This window comes from Ambystoma mexicanum, chromosome 13, assembly GCF_040938575.1.
Source record: "Ambystoma mexicanum isolate Mex_15411 chromosome 13, UKY_AmexF1_1, whole genome shotgun sequence".
Taxonomy (NCBI): Eukaryota; Metazoa; Chordata; class Amphibia; order Caudata; family Ambystomatidae; genus Ambystoma; species Ambystoma mexicanum.
Genome location: NC_090938.1, coordinates 126,677,267 through 126,697,978, shown reverse-complemented (window position 1 = coordinate 126,697,978; position 20,712 = coordinate 126,677,267). Strand labels below are relative to the sequence as shown.

The following is a 20,712-nucleotide window of genomic DNA, read 5'->3' as shown; positions in this document are numbered from 1 at the left end:
ATCCACAGGAAAACTTCCCCAACTCCTAAAACTATTGGGAACTTTTAACTGTTAGGCAGAAGGCCTCAAACAACTTAGGATTCGACTTTAATTTAGGGTTACTATTCCTGTGGACTGTTGGTGTTTTAAAATGAATTACTTCCCTTCCCTTTCATGTATTGAAGGGGTGAATTTTTTGTTCTATGACTAACAGTGGCTGTATATGTTTTATATTATTAGTATTGTGTGATTACCTTTTCTAAGTCATTTTTATAATGTTGTCCTTGGGCAATAATACATATGGTATCTTTATACTTGCTGTCTAAGTGTAATCCTTGATTGCTCCTTGTGTGGACCCCTGACCCCGCCCACCTCTCCTAAGACCAAGCCTTGACCACTCTCCATGCTACCTTGATTGGTTTGGCTGAGCTCCCAGAGTTTCCCCTGTTTACTATAACTAGGGTGGCCTCCTAAACTCTGTCCACCAGGCCAGAGTTTTGAAATCCATCTTAACACAAGGCACCTTGAGGGAGGAATCCCAATTTCGGGAGGACAGAGGGGGCGAGGATGGGGAGTTGGGCAGTATTCCACTAGTGCTGGTAGACCGGGGGTGTCACTTTAAAAATGCACAATGGGGTGTCACTTTAAAAATGCACAAAGAGTTTGAATGGGTGAAGGATCCCAATTAGGGGTGAGGATGGGGAATGGGTCAGGATTCTACTGGGATAGAGTCCATTCCCCAATCTCACCGACTCCCTTATTTTGGAACCCTCATCTCTTCAAAGTTTGTGTATTTTTAAAGTGTGACCCCAGCACCCCACACCTCGGTCTACCAGCACATAGTGGTGCCCCTCTGTTCTCTTTGTGGGACCTTTAACCACACTGGCTCACTGTTGGCCCCTTTTTGCCCTTTTGTTTCACAATGGCATTCATTATCCTGCCATTTAACAGTGGCAGCTCTCCATTCCCTAATGGGACTGCTCCTGCCTTTGGCAACAGAGGAACTTATGTTCTTACAGTGGGAAACTTCACCACTCTTTCCCAATGCAACCCCTCTGTTTGTCAGAGGTGCCCCTCTATTTCCTGTTGTGACTCCTATCATCCTGTGGCACTCCCCACGCACCTTGTTAGCTGCTGAAAACACCATCTACCTGTATTTCTCCAGTTTCACCCACTTGCTCGTCAGGGTCTCCAATTACACTCCATTCACCCCTAAAATTCCTTAGTGACCGCAAATACCTCTCCGGTTCATCTAAGGGATACTCCAAATTCCATTCCAATGAGAACCCTGGCATGTGTAATACAACTCTACATCCTCAAATTCCTGGCAAAGCTCTTCACTTTCATGTTTTACGGGAATCTCTGTGCCGGTTACTACGTAGGTTTGGTGCAATGAATTTAGTCCTAGTGTAGCTCCTTTCTCTTCTCTTCATTTCCTTCTGTGCCCCTTTTTCTGTAATGCATTGTGGGGTTCATTCTCTTTTTCTACCAACGGTACTCTTTGCATCCATAGTATAAGGCCCACAAACCCACAGAATGTATTATTCTTCCCTGAGGCCCTCCTCAAACTGTCCCTTCCAAGTGGAACTCATTCCTGTTACTCTTACTATAGAGACTTGGCCCATGACCCCACCCTTCTCCAACTTACTAAAATGTACTCCCAAACTGTAGTGGGCTGTCTCTAGGAATCTGCCTGCATTTGATCCATTTGTCTAAATCTCCAGCATCCTATCCGTGATATTCTGACTTGGATTGTGTGTCTGTGTCGCAAGGTAATTTGCAGCTTGATCTCTGCCCACATTTAGGTCTTCAATAGATCTGTCGGTTAACCTTTTAATATGTAAACCAGCACCCTCCCTCCCTCTCTTCTTTTTATCTCCCTTTCTACAGTGGATATCTGGTCTGTTGGCTGCATTATGGCTGAGATGTTAACTGGGAGGAATCTCTTTAAGGGTAAAGATTGTATCCTTTGCAGCACTAGGGTCACTACCTACAAATTACAATTAAGGACCAGAGGAGCAAATTCTACATGGTAAGATAGACGATTGCAAGCAAGTTGTGGAATAAGCAGGACTGGCAGATGGACACTGGTGCAGTATTAAGACCATCTTCAGTGGGAGCGTATGTTAGTTGATTGTCTTTTAGAAGAGGGAGGTATAAGGACCAGAGAATGCCTTACACATGTGGAGTGTGGGGTGAGTGAATAAGCAAATGTTTGCAGGATTTGGGCTGGAGGGAACATTTTGTTTATAGGGGAGGGTGGATACACTGGAGTCACACGTGGCAGGTTTTCCATTTCGGTGTATGAGCAACAGGCTTGGGTGCACCAGCCACACACTAAGCATTGTAATGTGGCCCAATGATGCACGCTGCAGTGGATGCCATGAACCAGTCCGTGAGATGCATGACACCCTGACACAGATTTAGTGACAAAACTTGAGAGGCCAGGAGACTACAGAGAATCCAAGTTGAAGTGGGATGGACGATTACGATAGAGGAGGTGTCCTTGTGGGTGAAAAGTTAAGGGAGATATGACAAGAACGTGATAGTTTGTCATGCACTGACCTTAACACTGCACATCAGATCTGGACCAGTTGACACAGATCCTGAAGGTAACCGGCGTTCCTGGAGCAGATTTTGTACAGAAACTGGAAGATCAAGCGGTAAGATCAGGTGGAGATTTTGATTAGGGGAGTGAGAGCTGTTCTAACAGGGTTGGGAATTTGAGGAGCAACATGTTTGAAGGGAAGTTGGAACTTTATTTTAATTTGTGTTTTTTGCCAATACCTCTCTCTAAAGAAACTGTTTGGGAGAGAGCCCTGTAACTGCTTTCTTCGGCATGTCTCTGAATTACAATGCAGATTGATAAACACTTGATGAGGTGATGATATTAATCCTGAACCATGTGGTTTGGCTGGGAGGTATTAGGTTATGTAGATGTGAAATGTTATTCTACTTGCTGTATTGACCAATTAAAAATGGCTCCAAGTATTCCACCAAAAGAAATGATTGTCGGGCCATCTTGTTTAGAAGGTGCATGAGCATATGATTGGTGTTTAGGGTCACACTGTATCCTCTGGTTTGGTTTAAAGGCAGATACTCTGCACCAAGACCTTTTTCAACTGCTGGGAATTGATCCAGAAACCCCAGGATGATGGCGGAAGCTCTGGTCCATCATTTGGACCTGGGGAAACCTAATGGTGATGGTCTGCCTGTGACAACTAGAAAGAACCAAGTTTGGCACTTCTTGATCCAGACGGTACAGCTAGATAGATTGGGTTGTAGGCATGTTAATATCTCCCCAACTCCTAAGGCTCACCTCTGCTACATGATAATCCCTGGAAGTGAGCACTGCACTTTTCTGGCTTCCTGGCATAGTTGTTGCTGCTTCTGGGGTTTTGATCTCCAGTGGCATGGTCTGCTGCGCTTTAACCAAACCAGAAACCTTGGCTGTTCTATGAAAATTCTCAGTTCACTCTGCCTCTGTTTATTCATTTGCACATATTAAGGAGGTCCCTCTGGCTATAGCTGGGCTTGCTGGTCAATTCTTCAGGGATCACTGTCTTTGTTTGCTGACTATGCTCAGCTGGCTGAAAACAACGAAAGCCCTGTTGCTGCTCCAACGGCACCACTCTGTGTGGCTCCGACTTTCTTTCTTCCGCAGATCATCTTCTGCGAGGTTCCCAGACAGGGTTAGAAGTGGTGATTTTATTCCTCGTAAGATGCAGGCCTCAAGTCCTGACCCTTTTTCCTCAAGGGCTAGTAGAGAACCCGTGAATTTGGCAGGAACCCCAATTTTCTAGAATGTACCAAAGAAACCCCCAGTTCATATGGGCTAATGATTGCACCTAAAAGCGGAATGGCAAGCTGTGGTGTGGTGTATTCAGCCTGCCCCCACCGCCCTCCAACTCAACCCCCCCCCCCCCGCTTTGATTAAAAAGAGTGAAGCCAATTGGTAAATCTGGTCTAATCGTTTCCAATCTGGCTACTTTTACTAATCGGCATATCTGCTAGGATCTTCATGTAGATTTTATTGTCTGCGTTCAGCAGTGTCACTGGGCAGCAAGAACCACAGTTGTTCAAGTCTCTAGCTGGTTTCTGAAATAAAATAATTGCTTCCTTGTTAAATGGCTCTGGTGCAGGATTGCCTGCTAGGATTTAGTTGCATGGAACCGAGAGTCTTTGGGCCATAGAGGAATTTTAGTATACCTCTGTCCCAAACACATCCGGGCCTTCAGATTTATCTAGTGGCATCTTTGCTATAGTTTATCTAAACATGGCTTCTGTGATGGGTGCGATCAGACTGTTAGCTTCTAAAAGAGATGTTGTTGGATGAAGTGTGATTACCAAGTGATAAATCTGCATGCATGGAGAATAACATGTCTCTTTATGAAGTGCTTTATAAAATGCCCAAAAAGTCTTACCAGCCTCAGTATCTGCGTTTACCTCCATCAATGAAACTGGGAAAATAATCTTCTCCACCTTTACGTCTGCTGCATGTGTCCTGGTTTACTATGCTAATTGTTAAGAAAGTGGTTTCATTTTGCAGCTTTCCATTCACTACTTTGAGATCCACAGCGTAGCTGCTGACTGTTATGAGATCCTGAACTGATTGTTGAGAATGAGGTCCCTTAATCTCGCTACATTTCCTAAATTATTTTGCTTTGAAAGCACTGTTAAGTCTTTAAGACTACTAGTGCAGGGGGACCCTGTTCCCATTTAACTCAAACGTGTGGTAGTACCACCTTCCTTACAGAGAGCACTGCTGGACAACCGGGTTTACCTGTTTATTTTGACTGTATGGGTATTTTTCACATACGTAGTGAAACCCGGAGAGGCTGGTGGCAGTGGTACCTTTGACACTTCTCCAGTGCACCCCTGTCTCCACCTTACATTTGTTACTGCAGGGCAGCCTTTTGTTCACAATAGCTGACTGTGTTTTTTTTTTTTTTTTTAACGCCCTGTTTTTTTTTTTAGATTCACTTTTGTTTTGGCTGGCCTCCTCGTTACACGATGGAAACGGCCATGTATGGGCCACCTTGTTGCAGGCTTTGGCTAGAGTCTGGAAAGTAGGCTTTGTTTGAATGGTACTGTTTTGGGGTGGAGTAAGAGACTGCAGGCTGTCGCAAGTCGCACCGCAAATCTTGTCTGAGATCTGTATCTATGAATACAACGAAGTGATCTCAGTTCAAGGGTGTTTATTGAACTTTAATGGGTTGATTGAATGCCCTTCTAACTGAAATCTAAGGATGGGAGCAAGCTACGGCCATCAAATAATAATAATGCAGTCTTAGTCGAGTCTCTGTCAAAATAAAAGGGCCTACACTAATGAACCTATTGCCAATCTTTACTTCTAAATACAAAAGGGTGTGGGTCAAGAATGCATGCAACAAATAAGTGTTCAAGAAATATGTCAGGACGGTTGAGCAGTTGGCTTCCCTTCCCCACGTTTTCTTCACAGGGCAAGGCGGCACGTTCGAGCTTTGCACAAACTCTGGCTTCAAGCATAGACATCAGGACCTTCTACAAACGTCTCCTTTCCAATAACAGTCTTTTACTGCAGAGAGCTTGTGATAACAAATATCAAAGTTCCATTTCTATTAGAATCTTCACATGCACAAGTTCTCACCTCCAGTATTTATCATGGGCGTCCCTCCTTCAGGCTTGGACCCCTTTGTACCACTATGTTTACTCTTGGTCTCCCTCATTCGGGCTCGGACCATGGATCTCCCTAGTTCGGGCTCAGATCCTCTTGGTATCAAAATCAGACTTTCGAATGTGCGAAGGGTTTTGCTTAAACCGTTGCAGGACCACTTCGATTCACTGTATAAATTCTCATCAATCTTTTGGCTTTCGTTTCTCTTGGCGGGATACCTTAGAGACTTTCGATTGAGCACATTCACAGTGCCGGACCACTCTTAACGGTATCATCTTTCCTTCTCAAGTTCAAACATTCATCAGCAGTTTAGCTTTACTCGCGTCTTTCATCACACGCGTTTAATGATGTTCGTGCAAGCGCTCATTATACCTTGTTGCCGCTTGTAACGACTTCAAAACAGAGTCTTGCATCGGTCTCACCAGCTGTGTTGATCTCTGTTTCTTTGTTCTTGGAGCCAAGGCCGATACCCCAGTGGATGTCACTCCTTCCCACCTTGGTTGGTTACGCGGGAGGGCCTTCGGGATCTCCGACACACAATGCAGGAGTCTTCAGTCTGGTTTCCTGAATTTATGCCTTGTGATTCAAATGTTTTTGGAAAGTAACGGTTTCTTGTTGAAAAGGTCAAGGGTATTTCCCCTCCTTGCAAACCCTTCTTACTTTCCTGTCTTTCTCTGCTTATTCAGCTGCAGACTCAAAACTGCTGTTCCTTCGTGTGCTTTGCCTCGCTCAGTGTGCTCTCTTGCTCCGTCTTTTATCCGTGTGGGGAAGTTTAATAAAAGTCGGGTTGTGAGTGATTGTCAGTAATTGCCTGACTTCACCTGACCCTAGTAGCGGAACATGTCAGGTACGAGTCTGTTTTCGAGAGGATTGGGTCCTCCGACATATTCCATATCTATGACAGTAATCACCACAGCTGTGCTGCAGTGATTACTGTCATAGATATGGAATACGTCATCGGACCATCCCATCGAAAGAACGTTACCAGATAAAAGAGTAACTTGTTCTTCTCCCAGAGCAGGCTGTCGGTGTGGAAGTGTTTGTGAAGGGAAAGGGGAGGGGGAAGTTCCTACGTACCCTACCTGGTAGGATGGGGTAAAGGTGTTGCAGGGGGAGGGATACCGCATCTCGCCATCCGGTGTCCCACTCCCCAAAGACCCCTCACCCAGGTGATCCTCCTGCACTGGTCCACCCCAGGGTCTGGATCCAGAAGCAATGGCTGTGCCCTGGCCACCTTAGAGAGAGAGATCCCCGGGACTAGCGGGTGAGACACCTTCTCGTTTCTCACATATGTGATCCACATGGATTGTAAACATTCCGACATAGGATTTATCTAACTTGATTCAACTGAGGGCAATCTGTTTACTCGATCCACTAGGGTGGAAGGGTTAATAGGTCTGAATACATTAGACCGGTGTTAGCCCACTTGGGCTTTAGACACGAGTGGCAGTGGCCTAAAATATTTGCCTTACAGGAATCCTCGAGGGAGTCATCCACACCTATAAATGCACTAGCGATGCATACTAATATTTATGAAGATCACACTCTCCCGAAATGAATTTTTCATTTTTCCAGGCTTTCATTATAATTGCTATAGTCTCGTAGTCTCCGACATATCCTCTTTGTATAGGGTGGGTATTCTACCCCCGGATAGACCCGAAAGGGATGCACAAATCTATCTAAATAATTCACACAATGCTAAACGGAGTAATAGTAACTTCAAAATGGCGCCTGGATTAGCACCAACTGGAACACCATTTCTAAAGCACGATCACATGATTGCTCGAATTTATGATGTACACAGTTGCTTAACTTATTTAAATGTTTAAAGTTTGGTATTGCACGTGTTTTGTATGTAAATTGTGGGGGATGAGCGTGTTTTGTGCAACATAGTGCCCAATAAGCCTGCATGCCTGGGTCCAGAGCACTGTGCATTATATAATTTGTCTTTACATTGCATATTTTCATTGGCATTTTATTGATAACGAACACACCCAACCCCCACTCCCACTCTTTCCACCCCACTACCCCCACCACACCTTTCCTACTTTTAGAGTTAATAAGTCCTTACCTCCCCCAAGGCGGCTGTCGTCTTTCATATTATGTCTTGTATGCGTATGTTCTGTGGACACCATTGTTGCATATGGTCCCCCTTGAGGGATTCCAGAGCCAGCACCTAGTCCTGTCCATTGCCAGTATCCCCCCCCCCATAGCTTATGAAGCCATTCTACCAGAGATGGGGGGGGGGGCGTTCTTTCTGTTTCCACCATTTGGCCAAAACTGTCCGTGCCGCTATGAGCATTACCCTGAAAGCTTTCTTGTGAGGCTTAGAGGGCAGCGCAAATGCCAGATCAAACAAGGCACACAGCCATTCCTTGGGGGGTGATGGACGATGGGCAAGGGATCATTGACTATATTTGGGTGGCCCCACCTCATTCCAGAATCCCCTCAACCCTGGGCAATCCAACCAAGTATGTCTCCAGTCTCCTCTTCTGAGCACCCCCTCAACACTCCTGCGAGACTTTGGGGTACATCCCATTCAATCTTTTCAGGGTATAGTGCCATTGAGCCATAATCTTATACCAGGTCTCCTTGAGCTATATAGATCTGGTTAGTTTGTATATTTCCCCACAGATTTTCCCAGTGGTCTCTCAGGATCTCCCCCCCCACGGTTACTTCCCACTTCATGTACCCCCATGATTTATTTGTTGCCATATCCATTAGGATCGTGTATAGCTTTGAAACCATTTGCTTGTCCCCTGTATGATGGTGATAAATCTTTCAAACAGTGTCCTTTCCCTGGAGGCCGCCCCTTCATTTCCTGTGTCACACTTGGAAATACCCCATTCTAGCTTTCTCAGTCAGTCCTAATTGTTTATTCTTGCAATCTTCAAAAGATCTTATGTCTTCACCTGTCATTATATCTGACTTTTGTGCATCCCACCTTGTGCCACTGGTTGAAGGAGCCCGCTCCATCCCTGGGGTGAATTTGGGGTTTCCAAACAGCGGTGTGAAGGGGGAGGGGCGTGAAGATATACACACTGATCGTTCAAGTGATCCCAGATATCACATGTCACTGTCAGGTTTTGGCTAACATGCATATTCTGGGGTCTATCCCGTCTATGTAGCCATAAGATCCCTTCTAATTGTGTGCCTGCTGTGGGCCTGTCCATTCTTGCCCATGTTTTTGTTGTCCCCCGATAGCCATTCCCTAATTAACCTCAATTGGGCCGCTTCGTAGTATTTATAGAAGTTCGGGAGGCCTACCCACCCTCGCCTTATGTTTGGGCGCTGTGAATGTTTCTAGGGTCACCCTAGGTTGTTTGTTTATTTTGCCAAATGAAGCGCAACACCATCCTACAAAGGTCTTTGAAAAAGAGCCGCAGGACCTTGATGGATGGCGCTTGAAAATAATACAGCACCCTGGGAAGTTTGAACATCTTTATCGTGGCTATCCTACCCAGCCACGGGATAAGCAAGGGAGACCATTTCCGCAAATCCACCTTGACCTGGACTAATGGGGCTGGATAGTTCTCTGTATACCTTGATATCAAATTAGCTATGTTCACCCCAAAGTGCGTTATACTATCAACTGCGACCGCAAATGGGAAGTATCTAAAAAGTTCTGCCCATTGTGCCTCTGAGAGCCCAAGGCCAAGCAATTCTGATTTGGACATGTTAATTTTAAGACCTGCCACTTGCTCCACCTTGACAAGTCCCCTAATTAAGGCTGGTATCAAAGTTTCTACATGTGTTAGGGTTAGCATTATGTCGTCAGCGAATGCTGCTATTTTCTGAGCCTCTTCTCCGAATGGTATGCCCTGGATGATTAAATCGGAGCAAGTAGGGGTTCTAAATATATTGCGTATAAGAGCAGGAAGAGGGGGCACCCTTTTCTGGTGTTCTTTGTGATGCTACTGCTCAGGGATATTAGAGCATTGATGGAGAGGTGCATCAAGGGTATTTGTAATTTGCCTTAAGCATACAAAGAAATTTGGGACCAAGCCCCATGTGTTCCATAGTTGTAAATGGGAACGGCCATTCTACCCGTTCGAAGGCCTTCTCGGCATTGATGGTGATCAGCGCTGCAGAGATCCGTTGTATCGCAACCTTTTCTACCAAGTGTATTAACAGCCTTGTGTTGTCCCAAGCCTGTTGCACCTTAATGAAACCCGACTGGTCTGACCCAATTCGGGTCTGCAGTACAGAGTTTAGTCTCGCCGCGAGGATGCCAGTGTATAGGTTTGCATCTATATTCAATAGAGCGATGGACCGATACGACCTGCACATAGTTGGGTCCTTGTTCGGTCTCTTGAAGACCACGACTTTTGCTTCCACCATCGTTGTCACGCTTTCCTTCTGCCCCATTGAATTAAAAAATGGCTGTGAGTTTGGGGCTATATTTCTTATAGAAACTTGCCATGTATCCATCTGGGCACGGGGCTTAATTTTTTCGCAGGGCCTTAATTTCTGGCTCAACCTCTTCCTCCCTAATATCTTCCTCAAGATGTTCCCTATCTATATGTGATATCCTAACGAAGGGAGCTTCTCGGATATATTGATTGACCAATCCTATGTCTCGGCTATCTAATGTATACAGGGTGCTATAGAATTCTACAAACGTCCCTGTTATAGCCTCCGTAACAGTCGTCCCATCCATGCGTCCTATGTGCTCAATGATTTGATTGGCTTCCTTCTATCTTAACTGTCTAGCTAATAGCCTATCCACTTTATTGGCTTGACTATAGTACCTCGGTTTCATCCCTAGTATAGTTTGCTCTGCCCTCCATGTTTGCACTATGTCTAATTGTGTTCTTAATTCTTTTAGTCTTTTGTACTGTGCCCTGTGGTTTATCCCAGTAGACCCAACCATGGCCTGCATTGTCGCACAAATCCCGGGTCTCAAGCCCCTTTTCCATTGCCTCTCTCTGGTTCGCTTTCTGGGCCCCGAGTGTAATAAGATCCCCCCGCATTACCGCCTTAAAGGGATCCCAGAAGCTTTCTTGTGAGATCTCCTGTTGGGCGTTTATCTCAAAGTACTCGTCTATTTTATTACCTAATTATTCCGCCATTAGTGAATCTTGTAAAATATCTTGGTGGAAAGGTCCATGACCATAAACCTGTGCACGGCGCCCACCCTCCCAAGGTCACCATCGTGGGCGTGTGGTCCGAAATCGCTATCGTCCCGAGTTCTATGTTCTCAATCATTCCCACTATGTTGGATGAGACCCACACATAGTCTATTCTGGATAGGGTTAAATGAACGTGGGAGAAGCAGGTAAACCCTTCTCATCTCCTCTTTTAACATGCTATACATCCCTAAGGGGTAGGCCTGCGAAACCGTTCTGTAGCGCCTTGGTGGGGACTGGGGCACTCTGTCTAGGCCCTGTGCTTTTGTCCTTCGCCATGTCCCACCCTTTGTTAAAATCCCCCCCTTAAAATGATCGCCCAACCACAAATTATTCTAGCTTGGCAACTGCATTTCTCAGAAATTCCTCCTGTCCCACATTTGGTGCATAGACAGTTGCCAGGATCATCATTCTGGAGCCCATTCGGAACTGTAGGAATATGCAACTCCCCTGTGTGTATTCTTCGGATCGAAATATCTGCACTTTAAATGAGTCCTTTAACGCTATTAGCATCCCAGCTGTCTTCCCCTGATCATTGGCCTGGTGGATTTGTGAATTGTCTGAATCAAACTGTGGTTCTATCGCGTCTCTTTATGTCGGCTTGGCCTTGCCTAATCTACATTTCAACTTTCATGCGCTTCACTGGATTATTGAGCCCCGCACATTGTGTGACTGGGATCCTAAGTGCCATCTTCTATTATGGTGGATTCCCCATGTGCCCCTTTCTCCCTCCTTGAGTTGTTGAGTCTCCATCTTCCCTGGTGCAGTGAGACCCCCTTCCCTGCAACCTTCCTCTTCCCCAACCCCCCTCCTCTTCTGTCTCTAGGTCTGCATTGGGGGGGGTTTAAGACAACCCAGCAGGGACGAACACCCCTGCGCCCCGATTTGTGTTTATACCTAGGTTACTCCTTGCCCTGAGGTCCTCCAAAACCCCACCCCCATGAGCCAAGATCTCTCCCCACTCCTCTCCTCCACCCGGGCCTGCTTTATTTTGCCGCCCTTCCTCTCTTACCCATCCCCCCCTTCTTGCCCATGGCGGCCGCTGCCCTCTCATGGTCCTCCAGTCTCCCTGACCGGGGTTTAATGTCTTGACCCTGAACCCTTTCATGGCCTCTGCCCCTTTAGGCATGCTCACCTGCTTTCCCCTGCACCTTACGCCAGTCCCATTGTCTCGTTCCGCTAGGTGGGGGATCGTCCTCCTGTGCGCGGCTCTGGTTCCGCTCCTTCCTACTCCTTCCTCCTCAAAGTGTAGCTATGTCATGCCCTCCTCACACGTCGTGATTCTATGTTGTGTGCCTTCCAGGGTGAACAATAAACCAAAGGGGAATGTCCGTTTGTAGGGGATTTGTTTAGTCTTGAGCATCCTTGTGACTGGGCCCATGTCCCTGCGCTTCTGGAGCATCGACAGTGCCAGGTCCTGATATAGTTGGACCCCCCCCCCGAACCATTTATAGTGAAATCTGATTGAGTCCTTGCTGCTCTTCATATGCTCTCTTTTTTTTCCCGTAAGATGTTAGAGCCACAAGAACAACTCTGTCTGGCTCCAGCTTCTGCTCTTGTAGGACCCACTCTGTGGGTTCGATTGATTTCCCCACCTCCTCAGGTGCTTTATCTAATAGCAGGGCTCCAATGCATTGTTGCACTACTCCCTTTAGATCTGCTTCACTTACCGACTTGCTAAGTCCTTTTATTCTGATGTTGGATCGCCTTGATTGGTTTTCTAGGTCCTCTGCTTGTAGCTCCAAGTTTTGGGACATCCTTTCTAGCTGTTCCAGGAGCTTGCTATTCTGTCTGGTGTCCTTCGACACTTCCGCCAGGCCCTGCTCCGTTGTAGCCACTCTGTCGCCCGGTTCTTTTACCTTTCCTTTAGGGTACTGCGCAGTTATTCCCTGAGAGAAGCAAACTAGTCCTAAAAGGTAGATGTCATTCTTCCCTCCAGCTCGCTGAGGCACTCTTTTAGCACATCCTTGAGGGCCATGCCTTCTGTTTCTGGGGATTTGTCATCGGCTCTTGGTTACTGCTTACCACTGGTTGTCTCCGCTGCCTTCTCCCCTCGCTGGGGCCAGAAGCTCCCATTTGAGATTTAGGTTGGGTGTTTTTCCACCCAGCATTTACAGTTTAATAAACACCCTTGAACTGTGATCACTTGTCTCTCCTTACTGTTGCCACCATGAGTTCCTTACAGCCCCCTCCTAAATCCAACCACAGACACACTATGCAGTCCCTGGGCTGTAGTCCCCTCCGGTACTCTGTTAGCTGGTAAGATTTCCACGTATTTCTCTGCACTTTGTAATGTGATTTTAGTTGGTTGTGGAGAAATTAATGGACTGTGATGATGGGCATACCTCACATAAATCAATACCTATATATTTCTGAGGCTTGTGGAATCTGCTTAAATCACATGCTATGCATAGGCTGACATCTAGTGGAAGCTGTAGAGTACTAGTTGTTGTTTTCGAAACCCGAAAAGGGACGTCGACAGAGCGTGCCAGTAATACTATCCCTAATGTGACGTCCACTGTACCCCTGGTCCTTGACGCATCAAGGTCCTTCAGATTGTTTTCTTCCGCCATCATTGTCGGACACTGAAAGCAGAGTTCCTTCTGGCTAACGCCATTTATTATCAAAAATTAGAATTAGTTACTCTTTCTGTCCTTTCTTAGACGTTCCCCTACAACAAGTTCGGTGACGGCTTAGAGGACTACCTTCGTCGGCTGCAGAACCTGCCTCGACAAACTTCCACACGGCCTCAGAATGCTGCTCTGGGCCTCGGCCCTCACAGTAGGGAGAGTGGGGGGGTGGTACATATCTTAGTTAAACTAATAGAATCCATAGTTTCCACTTCTTCCCATTTTATTTGCCAAGCTGCCTTCCCATTCGAAATGGAAAATGCACCTTTTAAATGTTGTCCTACGTGCAATAGAAAATGTCCCTGGAACCTGGAAGGACTTGCACCAGGTGTGCAACCTTTGTCTCCCAAGAGACCATAACGAGGGCCACTTCAAAGCTTGCAAGCTCGTTAAGCCCAAAACTTTGAAGGACCGCAAAATGAAGTGCTGGGCCCACAACGCCATGCAGGCCGAGGCCGCCATAGACGTGGAGGGTGCCTCCAGTGACAGCAGAATCAGCGTCTTCAGTGACAACGACGGCAAAAGTTAACTATCGGATTCCCACGTGCAAGCCCCCGACCCCACCAGACAGGCTGGCGGCTCTGTTACGGGGATGACACCTGGCGGCTCCAGCACAGACAAGCTTTCCCACGCTAAGCACACAACCCAAGGCCATAAGTCGACGTCCGCACCGACTACAAGGCCACACACGACATCAATGGGAAGGTCCAGCAGTTCCCTGTCCGCTGGGCAATCGCGATCGTGTTCGCCTCACGACAGGCCCCCGAAGTTGACAGAAAAGTCTGATTCGGACACTGTGTCCAAAACTACCGCCGAAAACCGAACGACGAAGTGCCGGCTTGGTCACACGCCGATAAGCGACAAACGACCGACGTGTCGAAATCGGCTAAATTCCCTCAGTCCTCCAAATTGTCTCATCCCGTTATAAAACATGTCCCAGACACACTTCTGAAGGGGCCGACTTCGAAACACCACACATCGAAGACCCACAAATCCCCTAGGGAGAAGGAGACTATTACCCTAGGGAGTGAACAATATCGGAGGCTATGAGTCACAAGAGGCAGCATACACCTGAACTACCTCCCACACCTTCCACGGTCCCAAGTTCATCTCATTGGTCTGCTGAAGAAATAGACAGGGTCATGAGGCGCATGTCCTCTGGCCCACTTTTCTTGACCGCCACCCTCAAGTTCTAGAAAACCTCCAGAACACGCCACCTGCTAGTGGGGCAGCACTGTCGCAACCCCCATACCAAAGGGGCCCAAGCAGACACCCTACAAGCAGCCACCCCTCAGCAGGACCCAGGCCAGCTTGAACACTGTCCCCAACCAAAGCTACCAGGAGACTGAAGCATATACAGATTCAGAGGAACAGGGGGACATGGGACATGGGGGAGGTTGTTATGACGAGGAAGAAGTTTACGTCATACCATCACCAGACCATGCAGACCTGCCGGTGGCAGACTCACTGGTAGATAACCAGATCCAGTTCAATGACCTGCTCCTAAAGGCAACTGAACACTTCCAAATAGAGACCCAAGAAACACAAGCAGAGATGTCATCGAAATCATATCAGGAAACAAAGCAGCAACCCAATTCATCCCCTTACTATCTGTGCAAAGACAAATACAACCCTCTTTGGTAACCCCTAACATAACGTGGACAGCAAACCCCTGCATTTAAAAAAATTTCCAACCGGCCCCCACAGACCCCCCTCTACATCAGGGGTCAATTAAAACCAGACCCATTGGTTGTTACCACCACGAGGAAAAGGGTGGGAATACCTCTCGCATCATCAGAGGCACCCCCCCGACAAGGAAAGAAAAATGATCGGCACTTTTGGTAGGAAAGTAGCCACCTCGGCAGCATATCGGGCGAGGATTGCCAACACCACCACCTTGCTGGCCAGCTACAACTGCCACAAGTGGGACGAAATAGCTGCAATAATGGCCTCAGCCCCAGAGCCATTGAAATCCCAACTCTCCCTCGCCTTGACAGAAGGGCAAGCTGTTTCTAACTGCATTCTGAAAAATAATTTAGATGCAGCTGATGATGCAGAGAGAATTTTTCTTGAGGGCACACTTATCAAGTGCCGGGCATGACTACGCCAGTCAGGCTTTAAGCTAGAAACACAAGCGACTCTTCTCAGCATGCCGATAGAACCAAATGTTCTGTTCGGCAAGGCAGTAGAGCATGCACTCAAAAGTGCTTAAGAAGAGTACGACACTATAAAGTCACTGGGCCAGCTAACCAATAAACCCTCAGGTCAAAGGGGAGGCTATAATTTCCATCGCTTTAGAGGACTAAATTCTCAAGGGGAGGCTCTGGCTAGAACTGCGGTCAGAATTCATCATGAGGTTTAACACAAGGCCAATCCTCACAAGGCTTTCAGAGAGGCCAGAGAAGATCTCGCAGCAGAGGAAGATCTTCCTCTTCCAGAGGTGGATACACCCTCCAAAACAATGACTAACCGCTTCAGGTCCCATCCCATGTCACTCTAGTAGGATGTGTCACACTTCTGCCACGCATCAGAGGCAATCACCTCAGACAAGTTGGTGCTTTCAACTGTGGCAGACGGTTATTATATAGAGCTGCTCCAACGAACATCCTCCAAGACAAGAACCACCACAAAGGAAGAACAGATCATACTTCTGGAAGAGGTGAAAGTGCTGCTATTAAATGATGCCATTAAAATCGTCCTGACGAACCAGGTAAACAAGGGTATCCGTTCAACGTACTTTGTGACCAGAAAAGATGTAACCATGCACCCTATATTAGATCTTCGCCCTGCAAACACCTATGTCAAATCCAAAAATTCGGCATGACAACGCTACACGAAGTAATCCCACTGCTAAAGCGAGGGGACTACATGGCAGCCTTGGATATGAAAGATGCCTATTTTCATATTTCAATGTTCCCAGCACACAGAAATTTTCTTGCATTTCAAGATAGCAAACCAGCACTACCAATTAAAGGTGCTACCCTTCGGCATTGCATCCGCTCCAAGGGTATCTACCAAGGTACTGGTGGTGGTGACAGCGCACCTGCGCAGGGAAGCAATCCCAATGTAACCTTACTTGGACAACTGGCTGATCACAGGGAAGACACCCCTAATTTGCAAGCAAAATACCCAAAGAACTATCAACCTTCTTTTCCAGTTGGGTTACTTGATCAACGAAAAAGTCAAACCTTGTACCAAACCAGACCAAACAGTTCTTAGGAGCCATCATAAAAACAGAGGAAGGTTTAGTCTTTCCATCAAAGGAAAGAATACAAAACATACTGCTGCACATACTGAAGTATCAAGCTGGTCACCAGATAACCGTACACAAAGCTATGCGTTTGCTCGGCATTATGACATCTTGCACTTACCTGGTCCCACATGGTCTCAGGCAAGGGGTCAGTGGGATGATCTAGTGGTCGTTTTGTCATAACTAGTACAAGCTCTACGCTGGTGAGCAAAAGGGAATCTGTTGAAATGAAAACCCTTCCACGACCAGGCGGTGCAAGCGATAGTTACAACAGATGCATCAATCTCCGGTAAGGGGGCCCAGGGTGGGGGGGGGCATCACCTTCATCTCACAGCACATGGTCTGTGGACTCAAATCACAGCATCACATCAACTTGCTGGAACTTCTAGCAATATTCAAAGCACTCCAAGCCTTCAAAGCGCCCCTGACAAATCAGTCAGTACAAATTCTCACAGACAGCACCACTGCAATGTTCTATATCAACAAGCAGGGGGGCACACATTCTCCAAATGTGTCCAGGCTAGCACAGAACATATGGAAATGGGCACTGAAACAGGGGATTTTCCTGACTTCCCAACATGTTCCAGGGGAACTCCACACCCTAGCGGACACGCTAAGCAGAGATCCTCTACCAGAAGACCACGAGTGGCAACTCGACAAAAATGCCGTAGATCACATTTTCTCACCCCCCACGGTAGACTTGTTCGCTACAAGAGAAAACGAGCAATGCCCAGACTTCGCGTCCAGGTTTCCCTAACCAAACTCCAAGGGAGAACGCCCTATGGATGAGTTGGTCAACCTCCCTCGCTGAACTTGGCAGCATGGCTCCTGTCACAGAGTTTGGACATATTTACCTCAAAGGTGTATGGATAGCTTCAAGGAGGCATGTAAACCAAACACCAGACACTGTTATGTTGACAAGTGGAAAAGATTTATAATTTGATGCCAGTCAAAACAAACCTGTTGGAATGTACTCCAACTCACATTCTTCATTACCTGCTCCACTTATTAGACTCAGGGTTAGTCTTTAACTCTATCAAGGTTCACCTGGCGGCTCTATCCACATACACCACTTCTCACAGTAAAGTATCATGGTGGAAAATTCCTGTCATTAAGGCATTCATGGAGGGAGTAAAAAGACTCCACCCTCCTATATCAAACCCATCGCCAGTGTCATGATCCCAATCAGTGAGCATAGTCCTCATTCAGGCATTCAGAATAGGCAGAGCACAATATAGCAATCAGCAGGTCAAGGGTGGGCGTTAGCCTGGCATATATGGCATTTACCCCATTCACAGCATCTACTTCCATAGACTTCCGTGTTGTTCAACAGTAATTTCATACACTTAAGATGGCCGCCGCAAAACCCATTTACAAGTAACAGCACGGTTCTATTCTTATTTGCAGAGGGAGCTGACCGCAGTTAACGCTACCAGCGTTTCTACTCACAGAACCTGAGAAAAAGAAAATAATAGACATTAGTTTTGCGAAAAGCTACAGAGTACCATGGTTCACAGAAGAGACTTAACCGACAGAAGTTATCTCTGACGCTGTTTTATTCAGTTAAGAACATTTATTTGCTCGCAGTCGCAGCATCTTCCAAAGGTTTTTTTCCTTAGCTTTCCGAAAACCTGCAGACAACAGAAGAGGTGTTTAAATAAAAAACGAATTTAACAGTTTAACAGAGAAGACATTTTATAAGCATTTACGTACCTGAAGGTTCTTCATGTTTTCACCTCACAGTTGTTACCGGGCTCCACCTTGAAGGCTTCAGTTACTCTGTATTGGCAAACTTGCGTTAAAAACAATTTCTCATCCTTAGTAACTCTGCAGCCATAATTATTTTCCCAAATTCCTAGATCTCTCCAACGTAGGAATCAATTCAAGCCCTTAAAGATTACAATATCTTCATCTGCTTACTTACCTAAAGACTAATTCTTAAAAGAATAGACCTTTCAAGGCAAAAAGCTATAGAGTTCATCAGCAACCCAAGTTACCATTGTTTCTCCATCTCAACGTGCCCCTGTAGAAAAGCAGGATGGAGAGTTCCACAATAATAAAACACAGGGGAGAAGGGAATTCAGCCCTGGAGTTAGAAGGGAGTGATTTAAGGGATCTACACATCACATATAGTATTATCTCAGTTAAGGGATGTTATAGCATTTCTATTGTTTTCAGTTTGTTCAAACTGAAAAAGAATTCTAAAGGCTCCAAGGTATCGGGTCCACAGCCTGGGAAGGTATTGCGCTCCTGAGGAGTCGGCTAAGCCAGCCATAATGGGACCTCAATTTAATACTTGCAAAACTCATGGAACCCCCCCTTTGAGCCTATGCATAAGTCGAGCCTTAAACACCTCATGTTTAAAATGGCTTTCTTGGTGCCTATCACCTTCATAAGGAGAGTCAGTGAACTTCAAGCATTATCAGTGCAAGACCCTTTCTTTGTCATCCACAAAGACAAATTGGTATTAAGAACGCACCCTACGTTTTCAAGTTAATTTCAAAATTCCACGTAAACCAACCCATCGAGCTAGCGGCCTTCTTTCAGAACCCCACAAGCTCAGCTAGGAAGAAATTCCATATCCTAGATGTAAGGAGGGCGGTCCTTTACTATCTAAACAAGACCAGACCACTCAGAAAAACAGACCAATTGTTTGTCTCCTTGGCACCAGGCAGAAAAGGAGACCACATTTCCAAAAATGCCATCTCCAAGATGCATACAGCTCTGCTACTCTTTATCAAGCAAAACGCTGCCTTTCACACCAAGAGCTCATTCCACAAGGGGTACAGGAGCTACTCTGGCTCTTATCGTAAACGTCCCGCTCGAAGCCATTTGCAAAGCAGCTACATGGAGTTCAGTATAGGCATGTAACGGTATAAAAACCATCATCACTGTCATTTGTATTTAATTACTGTTACTTTATTTGCAACGGTTTACCGAATAACCTTCCTTTTAATACATGTGCGGCATGCGCACAATGTGCTGTGCAGTTGTCTGTGCACAATGAGCAGCATGCATCACCATGGGCACAGACAGGCACTGGATCCTGTGCTCCTCTCCCCACCCGAGGCTGAGCCTGGGAGTGGAGGCAGAGTCTGCCTGGGTTGCGATGCCCTCCCCCCGCCCCACGCTGTAATCAGACACTAAGACAATTGCACGTGTAGCAGGCACCAGCCCTCCTGTAATAATGCCCACTCGAACTCATTAAAGTTAACTGCCCAGCCCAGTTCCCACCAGTGTGGACTCGGGAGCCTGAGCCATCACGGCCCACTAAAGCCCCAGAGAAGATTCGAGTCACTCGAAGCGAGTGGTAGGTGGGTGCGCCACACCAGCATTGGAGCGGGAAGCCTGCTGAACCCTTTTCCGCAGCTCTTCGTTCAGGTGAGTTTCAGGAGTCAGACATATACCTCTCTCGAGTCCTGTGTATTTTGTGCTTGCTGATGGATTGTGATAACTGTATGTTCAGCAGTGGCGCAACACTATTGAGCTGATTGGGCTTTAGCCCTCCCCCCATGAAAATGTGTGCGGTGTTGACTGGACCTGGCTGACCTACAGCCATGGCTTGACAGGCATGACACATAAGTTTAATGGCACCTGGGCTTCCACGTAAACAGAGGCGCTGTAATTACTAACATAACGCATTTCACTGTAAGCAGGGCACCTGCATTCGTATGTAGTATTCCGCGTAAATCACAGGGTTGAACTGTAGTTTACCATGCCTCTAAAAAGTGGCGCTGTCTTATTGAGGATATGTGAAAGATGGTTAAGCTTCTTAGAGAGCGAGTCAGTGACTGCCTGTATGTGTGCGAGCGAGAGAAAGCATGAAACAGTAATAGATTGTGAGATGGACTTTCCTTGGCTAGTGTTGTTCTTCGTGCTTCATAATCAGAACGCATTCCAAGATGCAAAAGACGCCCACTTTCTATGACTAACCCTCCGACTTTTCTTAAGAGATGACCGCTTAGAGTACCCCGCAGTGCTTTTTGTGTTAGGTTTTGAAATTGCAATATATATGCAATATATTTCATTGATACATGGTGATTCATTTTGCATTGCTCTGTAAAACAT

The 20,712-nt window shown here is 46.5% G+C and overlaps 1 protein-coding gene across 2 annotated transcripts in view; it reads left to right on the top strand.

Annotated features, from left to right (window-relative positions):
- MAPK13 (mitogen-activated protein kinase 13) overlaps positions 1 to 20,712 on the top strand; it is a 308,674-nt gene that overhangs the window by 224,394 nt on the left and 63,568 nt on the right. For both annotated transcript variants that reach the window (XM_069633431.1, XM_069633432.1), the window contains exons 8-9: positions 1,870 to 1,941; positions 2,563 to 2,642. In XM_069633431.1, the coding sequence (XP_069489532.1) occupies positions 1,870 to 1,941; positions 2,563 to 2,642 (152 nt within the window). The remainder of the gene's footprint in view (positions 1 to 1,869; positions 1,942 to 2,562; positions 2,643 to 20,712) is intronic.